Genomic DNA, 12,596 nt, shown 5'->3' on the forward strand with positions numbered 1-12,596 from the left:
CCATAGTTGAAAAGAGTAGTTGATTAGGCTCGATGATTAGAAGAAGCAAAATGAACTCAGGATTTGATGGAAAAGAAGTAAGAGTATAGATATTTCTTTGTGGATGAAACTCTTTCAAGAAAAGAAAAAAAAATTGCGATGTTTCTATTCATGTCAAACTTATTTTGTTTTAGTGACTAGAGATGAATTGGGAGGGGAAAAGTGAAATGCGAGAATCGATCTCTATCGAGATCATTTTCTATATTAAGCACGTGACCAAGTGAAACTCAAATTTTACTCAAATTTTACAAATTACCTACCAAGAATAGCTAGATTATACAATTCTAAAAGGTTCAAAATGCAAGCTAGTGATGTTCCTAATTTCTCTTCTTTTTCATTTTACAGGCTAGTTCTTCGATTAATATAAAATGTGTCGGCTCTTTCGTCCATTTTTATAAAAATTGTTCTTTTCGATAGTTTTAATGGTCCATTTGAATTTAATTATATGCCGTCTATTGGACCAAACTTGCTTAGTTTTACCAACTAAAAGGTCATATGTGCTCTAAGTAATACAATAGGGATGAAACCAAAACTTACCTTCAAATTTAAGGGACCATTTGAGTTAAAACCTCCAATTTTTTTCTCTATATATACACCCATGAAAACCCCCACCTAATAACAACCTGTAGATACATATAAATTCACAAAACTTTCTTCGCAAATTAATTAAACATGATAGGTTGGGAAGATATATACAAGGTGGTGGTGGCCATGATGCCACTCTATGTAGCACTCATTTTAGGCTATGGTTCAGTAAAATGGTGGCACATGTTCAAGCCAGACCAATGTGATACCATTAACAAATTCAATTGCTTCTTCATCCTCCCATTTTTCGGTTTCCAATTCATAGCTAACATCGATCCTTACAACCTCAACTACCTCTTTTTAACCGGAGACCTAATTGCTAAAGTCTTAGTGATCCTGATTCTCGCCTTATGGGCTAATTTTTACAAAAAGGGGAGCTTTTCTTGGTCAATAACAACTTTTTCTTTGTCCACATTGAATAACACACTTGTTGTTGGTGTCCCATTGATGAAGGCCATGTATGGGAATTTAGGGGTTGATCTTGTTGTTCAAGCTGCTGTGATTCAAGCTTTGTTATGGCTTACTTCTTTGTTGTTTGCACTTGAGTTTTGGAAAACAAAGATGAATAATAATGTTGATGATGTAATTGATAATTCTGTTGAATTGGGGAGTGTTAGTGACTTGGAAGGAAATACTACTGCCCAAATAAGGAATAATAATAATGCTGCGCTAGCGTTTTGGCCATTGATTAAAGCTGTTTCTATTAAACTTGCTAAGAATCCCAATTCTTATGCTTGTTTTCTTGGTCTCTTTTGGGCTCTTTTAGCTAGCAGGTATGTACATGCATATTTTATTTATTTAATTATTATCTCTTTACGTGTCAATTTAATTTCTTTATGCACTAAGCATGTAGATTTGTTTTTAAAAAAATGGAAACAACTATGAGGCTCGAACCAAGAACCAGTTGCAGAGCTCTATGCATTGAAGGTGATTCAACACCTTCATCAGAAAGTCATACTATGCAAATACGAAAAAATAAATATTTTGTACATATATAAAATTTTAATAGCCTTGACATTAGAAAGTGTGACATTTTAATATTTTCTTGAATCCCCTATTCAGACTATTTGTAACTAACTAGAGATTTTTAGTCAATTTAATATTTTTAGTCAATTTTAATTATTGTCCAAATCTAAGGTGTGATATTTTAATATTTTCTTAAATCCCCTATTCAGACTATCTGTTAGGGGTCTACAAAGTAAACCAACAAACCGCACCAAACCGATAAACCGAGAAAAAAATTCGATTAGTGGTTTGGTTTGGTGTTGAAAAAAAAACCGATCATCATTAGTTTGGTTTGGTTTTAACTAAAAAAAGTCAAACCGAACCAAACCAACCCGACATTACATGTACTCAATTTTTTATACATAAAAATATTTATTTGTAATGTAATTTATAAATATTTCTTAAGTTTTTTTTGATTTTTTTTTAATCTATTATCATACTATTCAAGCTTGAACTTAAATTTTGAATGTCAATAAGTTTTATATCATATGGGTAGTAATTCAAATAAAGTCCAAATCAAAACCAACTTAACACTAATGCTAACAAAAGAAATTCAATTTACCACTAGGAAGACAATAATGTTGGATATCTATTCTTTAGTTTTGCATAATTGGTTTAGAAGTGAAAATACATAACTTAAGTCTTTTTCTTTGTCATGTAATTAATACTTATTAGCCGTACTTATTTTAGCATGACTTAGTATTTTTAGATTATGGTCATTTTCTTTATGGCTTATTAATTAGCAATATCTATTTTAACCGATTTTTATTATCTTTTGTTGAATGTTTTAATACAATGTCATCAATCTTCTCACATTTTGTGTTATTTTCTTAAGAAACACCTTTATTATATGTTGTGTCTTACTAGGACTAAAGAAATATTTGAAGTAAAAGTTATATGTTTTGTATCAAGACTATTCCCAAAAAAAAAAAAAACCGAAAAAACCCCAGGTTGAAAAACCTGAATTTTATTGGTTTGGTTTGATGTATAAATTTAAAAACCCGAGCAATTGGTTTGATTTGGTTTGGTTTGATGTTTAAAAAATCCGAATCAACCCAGTCCATGTACATCCTACTATCTGTAACTAACTAGATATTTTTAGTAAATTTTACTATTGTCCAAATAAGATGTGACATTTTAATATTTTCTTGAATCCCCTATTCAGACTATTTGTAACTAACTAGATATATTTAGTAAATTAATATTTTTAGTAAATTTTACTATTGTCCAAATCTAAGGCGTGACATTTTAATATTTTCTTGAATCCCCTATTCAGACTATCTGTAATAAACTAGATAATTTTAGTAAATTTCATCTACAGAGTACTTTTCCTAAAAGATGATATCCTTCACTTTTTCGTGTTTAGTTGTACTAAAGTGTTTTTCTTTCCAGTCCAAAACAGTTAAAGATAAACAATATTCGATTAATTAATTGAATCAGGCAGTTACTTATATTACTTTTATGTTTTTTTTTTTTTTTTTTCAGGTGGAAATTTGAAATGCCAAGCATAATAGAGGGATCTATCTTGATAATGTCAAAGGCTGGTAGTGGCGTTGCAATGTTTAGTATGGGTAAGTGTTTTTAAACAGTTGGAGCAGCAATAAAAGTTCTTCCTTTTAATGTAGCATTTAATAACTTTTGATCCTTAATTTAATGAAACAGCTAGCTTTAAATAACTTCTGATAGTTTTGTTTTACCAACAATCACTTTCGTTCTTTTACGAACTGTTTTTGACCGAAGACGACTATTCATTAAAAACATCGAAATCTATATTTATTTACCAAACTTTTATAATGTGTTTATTTTGAAAAGATTACTATTATATAAAGTATTTTTCAAAAATTTACCTTTGAAAAGTAATAATTTGTGTTTGCCTAATCAATTTAGAATACACTTTTATGAATGTTAAAACAACATTAATCTATGCTTGACAAGCTTTCAAAGGGTGCTTCCGGAAAGAAGCTAATTTTTTCAACTTAAAAAAAAATAGTTCCAGTTACTACAAAAAAAAAAATACTTGTTCTTGTTTTCTAAAAACTTAGTGAAACGCCTCAACTCTAAAATAAGTACTTCTTAAAAAAATATACACTTTTAACTTTAAAAAAGCATGGCTAATCCGGCTATTAATGCCATTCTTTTCACTAAACAAGAGTGTTTTATTTATTTATTTATTTTACTTTTAGGATTATTCATGGCTTTGCAAGGGAAGATAATTGCATGTGGAGCTGCATTGACAATTTATGCTATGGTTTTGAGGTTTGTCGTTGGACCAGCAACTATGGCACTCGGCTGTGTTGTTTTGGGCTTGCATGGAAATGTTTTGCGCATTGCTATCCTCCAGGTAATTAAACCACAAACTAATGTCTATATATAATTTGTGTAAATATTTTTAATTTGTCAGTACATAGAATAAAAGGCTTAGAATTTCGTTGGCATATCATTTACCTCTATAATTGCATAATATTCTCTCTGTTCCATTTTGCTTGTCCAGCTTGCATTGAGCAATTTGCTGTAAAGAATATTAATTAAATAATTATTTTACAGTAACCCGTATTAACTCTAATTTGGAAATTTAAGAAGATGGTTACTTAATGATAAGAATATAATTGAAGCAAAAAATTAATTCTTTCTTAATTTGTTAAATGAATAAATTAAAGAAAAAATTATCTTCAGTATACGGGACAAGTAAAAGAAAAAACAACTGATGAAATATTCGTTAGTTCTTATATTAGTAAATTTGTTACTTCCTCCATTTCGTTCTACTTGACACTTATATTAACGATAAATTTTTCTTTTTACTTGTCCAATTTAGCAAATCAAGAGAGATTTATTATTATTATTATTCAATATTATCCTTATGATCATTAACTAATTACATAAATATAAATAAAGAACTAATAGTCAAACTCATATTTTCAAAGCAAAATTAATAAGATTAATTTAGTAAAATAAATTTTAATAAATACTTTCTTAAAGGAACTTCTTAAAGGGACTGTCAAGTCAATATAGATCAAGTAAAAAAAACATAGGAAGCAACTTATATAAAGTGCTTTCATTACCAGAGTCAAAAGTGAACACATGAGGAAATATTAATACTCTTTCGATCCATTTTACTCATGTTTTCTTTTTTATCCCTAATGAAATCATTAACTAAGAAAGAGTATTTAATTAGACCTCAACTTCTTACTTATTCACCTACCCACTTAGCTTACCGAGATGCATGCGTGTTGCAGTATTGGCAGAAGCACTTCAGACGGCTATCAATTAAGTTGAGAATTAAAAAGGACTACAGTCACTTCTTTTGTTTTACTATTTAAGAATAAATTGCGTATTTTAAAATATAACCACATTAATACAAGGATTTAAATATAGCTCAAATGAGGAGCTATAATTTGAAAATTTGGTGTCTACTTTTGTCCCGACAGGATTATCAAGATATATAAGAAATGAAATTAAGTTATGAGTTTATAGCATATCTCGAGCAGTGTTTTCAGAGGCGTCTTTAGGGCGCGGGGCTCGGCGTACCAAAAACGCTCCAGGGCACAAATGAAAGGCCTAGATACATAGGGTGTATGCCCTAGAATTTGGATCGTAAGCCCCGGGAGCAAAAGCCTAAGCTCCCGGCCTAAAAACGTACATCCCGAACGTTTTTTTTTTTTGTTTTAAAATTATCTTTGCTATAGATCTTATTTTTTTTAATTAATTGTGTAATTATATTAATATTTTATACTAGTTGTAGTGATTTTTCCTAAAATATATAAATGAATAAAGTAACTCTCATAGAAAATAACACTGTATAAATAGTTTTTGTGATGATTATGCCTAAAATTGATAGGATAGCGATCCACTATTTTTTCATGCTTTTACCTTTTATCCTTTTCCTTCTTTGAAATATAAACAAAAATCAGTGCAAATATTAGTTGGGGATGGACGGACACTATCATCACTTTTTGTGTGGTTACTCTCTCAAATAATAATTATAGTAATAATAATTATTTGTATATAATTGGTTATTTATTTGCAGAATTTTAATTAGTTTTTTTCTTTTACTTATTTTCTTAGTAATAAAATTATAAAATTGAAGATACATGAGACTAACGCCCTGAAGATCCATGGGACTTACGCTCTGTGTCTCGAGGTTTACACTTCGCCCCGTGCTGTGTAAAATGCCTCGTCTCGCGCCTCCGCCTCTTAAAACACGCACTGATGTCGAGAAACATTTGTGGTCATATATTTTTATTTAGACTTTTATATATGTTAAAGAAAATTAGATAACGGGTACATTATATTTAAAAGAGTAAAAATAGATTCCATAACATTGTTATGGTTCTTAAAATCAAGTGTAATAAATTTATTTGTTTAAATGAATTACTACCTCTTCTATTTTATCTTCTTGCAGGCAGCATTGCCCCAAGCACTGACTTCTTTCGTTTATGCCCAAGAATATGGACTACATGCAGACGTACTTAGCACTGCGTAAGTCCTATTTAACTTATTAATAATTTAAATTAGTTATTTCAATTGATATATGAATGTCTTTAAACAAAAAAAAACTGTCCTTTTTGGAAAAGGAATAATTATTTGTCACCTTGAGTAAAAATGAACTTTAGAGCTCTCCCGCTTTCGCTCCACAAATTATCTATTCTATATATATAAATCAATATGAAAAAAATCGAGCGAATTAGTTTATTCTGAATCTTGTTATATTTATGTGTTCAAGCAGTGACGGATCCAGGATTTTATCATCGTGGGTGCTCACTTCCTTTAACATAAAGTTGCTACCAATCACATAGTATAAGTGCATCCGAACGCGACAATGAAAGTTAATAAGAAACCTACGATTAATATATCCTTACCAAAAGAAAACTTCTAGCGTGTTGTACTTATACCCAAAGTCTCTAGCTTTAGTGTGTGCTCGGTACGAATAAATATATTTTCAGAGAAATAAGTAAATATCTTACTTATCAAAATACTAATCTTATTACGTTGTTTTTTTTTAAAAAAAAAATTTCGTTCTACGATCGACCAAGAAGCTGGAGAAGCCAAGAAGGGTTTCTTTGGTGTTTTCTTTCTAGAAACCTACTAATGTTTTTATGATTTAGTTAGTGAATGAAATACAAAATAGGAAAAGTTAAAAAACAACAAAGAAAAGGTAAGCAAAAAGTGTGAAAAGGTATAAAAAGAAGAGTCAACGTTATTAAACATAAAAGAAGAAGTTCCGGTTTGCGTTTTTTCCATTAAAAAGAAAGATCATTTGCCTTTTTTCTATTTAAAAATCGTTGCAGCATGGTTTCGAACCCTCGCTGGAGGGCACCAGCGCGCTCAAACTTCAACTTCAGCGCCAAAGCACCCATCAGACTTTTTGGTCAGTAGGTGCGCACACTTGCAATATATCCAATTTCCAATATTTTCTATATACGTATATAAAGTTTCCGTCGGGGTCAATGGGTGCTCGAGCACCTGAAATCTATATGTGGGTCCGCCCCTATGTTCAAGACACTATTTTAACAAAATCAGTTTTTGTTATAAGAATCTAAAGACAGAAAAATCTTAAGGACAAAAATTAAAAGAAGTAGAAATTTCCGAGCCCACATGTTTCTTGTGTGTCCTTAAGAAATCTAATCCCCTCACAGTTGCCAGGATTAATGGATTAATTTCTCCCAGGATAGAACGGAAAAAGTATTCTGTAATAGCAGCAATGCAAATTACAGAACTTCGGTGAACTCAAAGATCGGCAGCAAATCACACTGGATGCTTACTGTTTGGTTTGAAAATTATGCAGAATGCAGAAGAGAGAGGGGAGTAACAATGCAGTTTTGTTTTTCTGGAAATTTCTTAGTGTGTAAAACTGAGGCAAAGCCTCGGAATTTATAGCCAGAAGTTTTTTTGTGAACAGGTGCGGACATACCTGTTCATCACGCGTTGTGTCTGTTCGGTAATAATATCAATTATTACTGTTGGGAATTAAATCAATGTCTATGAATTTAATTTAATTAAAATCCGCGCAAAAACCATTGAGGGAAAATAAATAATAGAATTTAAGAAATAAATTCGGTCCAAAAAATTTATCAATCAGATCATTTGACCGAAGCCTAAGCTGAACCTAGCGACGACGACGGCGTGAGGAGAGATCCTCTTCTTAACCCTTTATGAGCTGGAAGATGTGCTTCTAAATATAAGCACACACATATCACTTTCCACCACCAGTGTGGGAGAATGCTCACTTGGAAAAATTACATTTCCAAAATTTCATTTCCTTCCATTTCCCAATTCACACTTCACCTTTAAAGCTCAATACTTGGTGACTTTAAATCCCAACAATCCTCCACATGAATGGGGAATGACTCTATTATGCATGAAAAACTGTGGGAGCATATGTAGAGAATGCTTCTCTAATAGCACAAATGTGGCGAGTGGCGCCAAAATCGATGCACCACTCTTTAGGATTTCCCACGAGATTGCACTCAGACAACATAGCGCACAAGTCATCAACTTCCTTATTTGTTTCAATCATATTAGCTTGACCCTTTTTCTTTTCCTTTTTCGGAGCACGACAATCTGCAGTTTTGTGTCCGAGTTTTCCACAATTGTGGCAGTTTCCCTTGAATCTCTTCTTGTCAGGATAGTTCCTTGGTCCTGACGCCTTTTTCCTCTTTTTAAGATTTTTTAGAACAGTTTCAACAATATATGCTCCCCCATTACTGACCTCTGATAACGTCCAAATCCACCCTATTAATTAGAATGGGCACGGTCGTATGCAAATATATTTACCCAACTATGAGTCGGGGTCGAATCCCACAGAGAACAATATGTAGGCGAGTAGGAAAAGTAGGAATTTTCACCAACTACGCTAAATCCAAACTATGGATAATATTTTGGTTTTGTTTGAGAGAAAATTATAACTAATGCAAAAATGTAAACTAACCTAGAAAGCAAGTAAAATGATCAATGGCCACAAGCATGGATACAAGGGAAACTACGCTCAAGTAACGATCCAATGTATTTCATGATTTACAAATAATGGTGAGTTTATATTACTTAGCCTCGGATAATGACTCTAAATTAGCTTCTTCCGAAGACTAACTAGACTACCTAATTGAATATCCCTAAAGCAATTAGGAGCATTAAGAATACCCGAATATGGCTACAAGTGGTGTCGCCTATTCCTAGGTCGATTTCCATTAGATGAGGTTTAACGCCCCAAATTCTTGTTAATTAATCTTTCCCAATCCCGAGTTTGCCTCTTCCAAGTTTAAACCGAAATAAATGGGCAAGTCTTAGGGTTAGCTACTCCCTTAAGAATAATTCAAAATGAGATTAATTAAAGAAACAATAACTCACTTCATTAGGAATAAAATCATTCAACACATAAGCAAAACAAGAGATTCAATCCAAACTTAAACAATATATACTTCCATAAACAAGGTTCAAGTATTGAAATGAAATACTACACACATAAATATTCAATACCAAACAAGAAATTGAAGAAAGGATTAAGAATATCTCATTAAAGTGCTTCCAATCTTCTCCTCCAATGTGTTGGTGTGAAACCCTAGCCTCCAAGGACTTGTGTTGAGCCAAAGATGATCCTGTTTTGTTGCCCTAAGCCTCTCTTTATGCCCAGATTTTTCCAAGTCAAAACAATGACAAAATATGCCCCAACTTTCAGTTTTTGCAGTTCTGCCCGTTTTTTGCAGTTCTGTCCCGTTTTTGCAAAACTGTCCAAAACTGTCCCATTTGGCCTCTTTTTGACTAAATTTTCACTTGGTTTCTTCTGATCACTTCTAAATCACATAAGACCTGTAAAATAGATGTAAATGATATTAAATACACTATTTTCTCAAGCAAATATAGCAAAAATATAAGATTAAAGAAGAGATAAGTTGGTAAAATACCAACTTATCAACCTCCCACTAGCCTTTTTTTCTACCGCTTTGTTATCTTCCTCGATTCTCAACCGAATGGTGAGATCTTCCAGCGTCATCTCCTTTCGTTTGTGTTTCAAGTAATTTTTGAAGTCCTTCCATAAAAGAGGCAAACTTCTCTATTACTGCCATAACTTGAAACGCGCCACTAATCACCAAACCTACAATAAATAGTATGTAAGTAATAGCACACTTAATACTCTTGGCAGAAGTATTAATTAAACTTATACCTTCAGCCAAGAGATCATGGATGATAACCTGCAACTCTTGAACTTGAGTAACAACAGACTTTCCATCTACCATTTTGAAGTCCAGGAACTTAGTGGTTATAAACTTCTTCAATCCGACATCCTCCATTTTATATTTCTTTTCCAACGCATCCCAAGGTTCTTTCGAAGTTCTCACATTACTATAGATGTTGTAAAGATCATCCTCCAGTCTGCTAAGTATATAGTTCTTACACAAAAAATTCGAGTGCTTCCAAGCCCCAATCACAACGAAGCGTTCATTTTCAGGAGTTGATTCGGGTAGAACCGAAACTTCTTCCTTAATGAACCTTTGTAGACTTAAAGTCGTTAAGTAAAAGAACATATTTTGTTGCCATCGTTTGAAATCAATCCCGATGAATTTTCCAGGCTTCTCTGCCGGAGGGGGTGCCGGTGCAGCACGACTGGAGGAGGCAACATTGCTTGTAGAACCAGCCACGGTGATTGGTGTGGCAGTAGCAATAGCATTCAGAATCGGAGTTGGGTCTCCTATTTTTGTTGACAAACACAAACATAATTAAACAATATCGGTGAAGGTTTTATATCTTCAAACCGAAAGCCAAACGTTAATAAATCAGTGAAGTTTTTATATATACGAACTGAAAACAAACGTTAATTACTCGATGAAGTTTTTATATTCTTCGAATCGAGTAAACAAGTGTAAAGCATGAATGCTTTAATCTCAAAAGCGGAGCAGAAAGTTATGAAAACTTTAATCTCCAACACACACAGAATACAAAAGATCAAACAATATTAGATTTCTTAAGCTTGTTATATCTATGTGTTCAAGACAGTATTTTAACAAAACCAGTTTTTGTTATAAGAATCTAAAGACAAAAAAATCTTAAGGACAGAAATTAGAAGAAGTAGAAATTTTCGAGCCCACAAGTTTCTTGTGTGTCCTTAAGAAATCTAATCCCCTCACAGTTGCCAAGGTTAACAGATTAATTTCTACCAGGATAGAACTGAAAAACTATTCTGTAATAGCGGCAATGCAAATTACAGAACTTCGGCGAACTCAAAATTAGCAGCAAATCACACTGGACGCTTACTGTTTGGTTTGAAAAATTATGCAGAATGCAGAAGAGAGGGGGGGGGGGGGGGGGGGGGGGAGTAACAACGCAATTTTGTTTTTCTGGAAATTTCTCAGTGTGTAAAACTGAGGCGAAGCCTCGGAATTTATAGCTAGAAGTTTGTTTGTGAACAGGTGAGGGCATACTTGTTCATCGCGCGTTGTGTCTGTTCGGTAATAATACCAGTTTTTACTGTTGGGAATTAAATCAATGTATGCGAATTTAATTTAATTAAAATCCGCGCAAAAAACTATTAAGGGAAAATAAATAATAGAATTTAAGAAATAAATTTAGTCCAAAAAGATTATCAATCAGATCATTTGACCAAACCCGAAGCCGAGCCGAGCGACGACAACGGCGTGAGGGGAGATCCTCTTCTTAACTCTTTATGAGCTAGAAGACGTGCTTCTAAATATAAGCACACACATATCACTTTCCACCACCAATGTGGAAGAATGCTCACTTGGAAAAGTTACATTTTTAAAATTTCACTTTCTTCCAATTTTGTTTTCCTCCATTTCCCAATTCACACTTCACCTTTAAAGCTCATTACTTGGTGAATTTAAATCCCAACAAATCTTGTTATATTTAAATTGTTAATTGGAATATGCAAAAATGTACAAAGCTGCTTAGATCAAATTTGAAAATAGTGCGCGCTATTGACATTACTAGATTTTGGTTGATCTTTTGGGGGGGGAAAAAAAATCAAAAGCATTATGCTACTCTCTCTTGAATTTGTAAAAGTTATATATAACAAATTATTAATGATATTCCATTTTTCTTAATTTCAGGGTCATTGTTGGCACCATCATTTCCTTACCGCTGTTGATAGCATATTATGCAGTTTTGGATATTATGCATTAAGATCGATCTCCCCGAGCAGGCTATTATCATTAATTATTTAGTAGGAATGCTATTAGTTAGTGGGTAGAACTTTGCCTGTAATTGTTAATTTGTAACAATTGTTCTTATCCAATTAGAATTTCAGAACTCCTTCAGAATCTAAAGCAAAAAGGAATGTAAAATGCATGTGTTGGCAGTTGGGGTTGTGCCATGTAGTTGGTGGTGATCAGAGAGGATGAGACATTTTAATACCGATTCCATCTAAATTTAGTACTTTTGATAGCACTTGACCAGGGGCGGAGCTAGCCCTACGGGCGTAGGTTCGATCGAACCTAGTAGCTTTGGTCTGAACCATAGATATGTATTAAATTCTTTGTTAAATATTTTTAAATTATTAATTTAGAACCCAATAACATGATAGATTTAGAACCCCGAATTCACAAACTTCAAATCCTGACTTCGCCTCCGCACTTGAGTTCTAATAACTTAGGTTCAAGTCGGATTTTAACCTCTGCCATTACTCATGACATACTCTTTAATGTGAACAACTTATCGTCCCAAATCTGTCTCCTCCTAAACCCTAGGCTCTCTCCTATTGCCTCTCTCCTTTGAGACCATGGAGATTTAGGGCAGCCATGGTTGCCACAGTCTCTCCCCAGCCTTTGGCTACAGGAGAGACCCCCAAAACCCTACAAACACCAATACAAACCCTACTTATGCCGACAGATTGAATCAAACAAAAACAATCGTTAACTTTCCTCAAACTAGTTTGATACCTATTGAAATTGTTCATGGAATTCCTACATTAAAATTTACGTTGGATGAACAACAAGCTTTCGCTAGGGAGGAGGGACTTCATC

At 33.1% G+C, this 12,596-nt stretch overlaps 1 protein-coding gene across 4 annotated transcripts; it reads left to right on the forward strand.

Moving 5' to 3' along the window:
• The first annotated feature begins 662 nt into the window (after window positions 1–662).
• Window positions 663–12,068, forward strand: LOC132644861 (auxin efflux carrier component 5-like). Of its 4 annotated transcripts, none has more exons than XM_060361504.1 (5): window positions 663–1,397; window positions 3,115–3,200; window positions 3,813–3,970; window positions 6,029–6,105; window positions 11,685–12,068. In XM_060361504.1, the coding sequence occupies exons 1-5, from the start codon at window positions 712–714 to the stop codon at window positions 11,755–11,757; spliced, it is 1,080 nt and encodes a 359-aa protein (XP_060217487.1). In that variant the 5' UTR covers window positions 663–711; the 3' UTR covers window positions 11,758–12,068. The 4 variants fall into 4 exon arrangements, with proteins under 4 accessions (XP_060217487.1, XP_060217488.1, XP_060217490.1 ...); XM_060361505.1 differs by lacking the exon at window positions 11,685–12,068 and adding an exon at window positions 7,294–8,314; XM_060361507.1 differs by lacking the exon at window positions 11,685–12,068 and adding an exon at window positions 7,263–7,323.
• Window positions 12,069–12,596: the final 528 nt, after the last annotated feature.

The sequence above is a fragment of the Lycium barbarum genome, chromosome 6 (genome assembly GCF_019175385.1).
Source record: "Lycium barbarum isolate Lr01 chromosome 6, ASM1917538v2, whole genome shotgun sequence".
Taxonomy (NCBI): Eukaryota; Viridiplantae; Streptophyta; class Magnoliopsida; order Solanales; family Solanaceae; genus Lycium; species Lycium barbarum.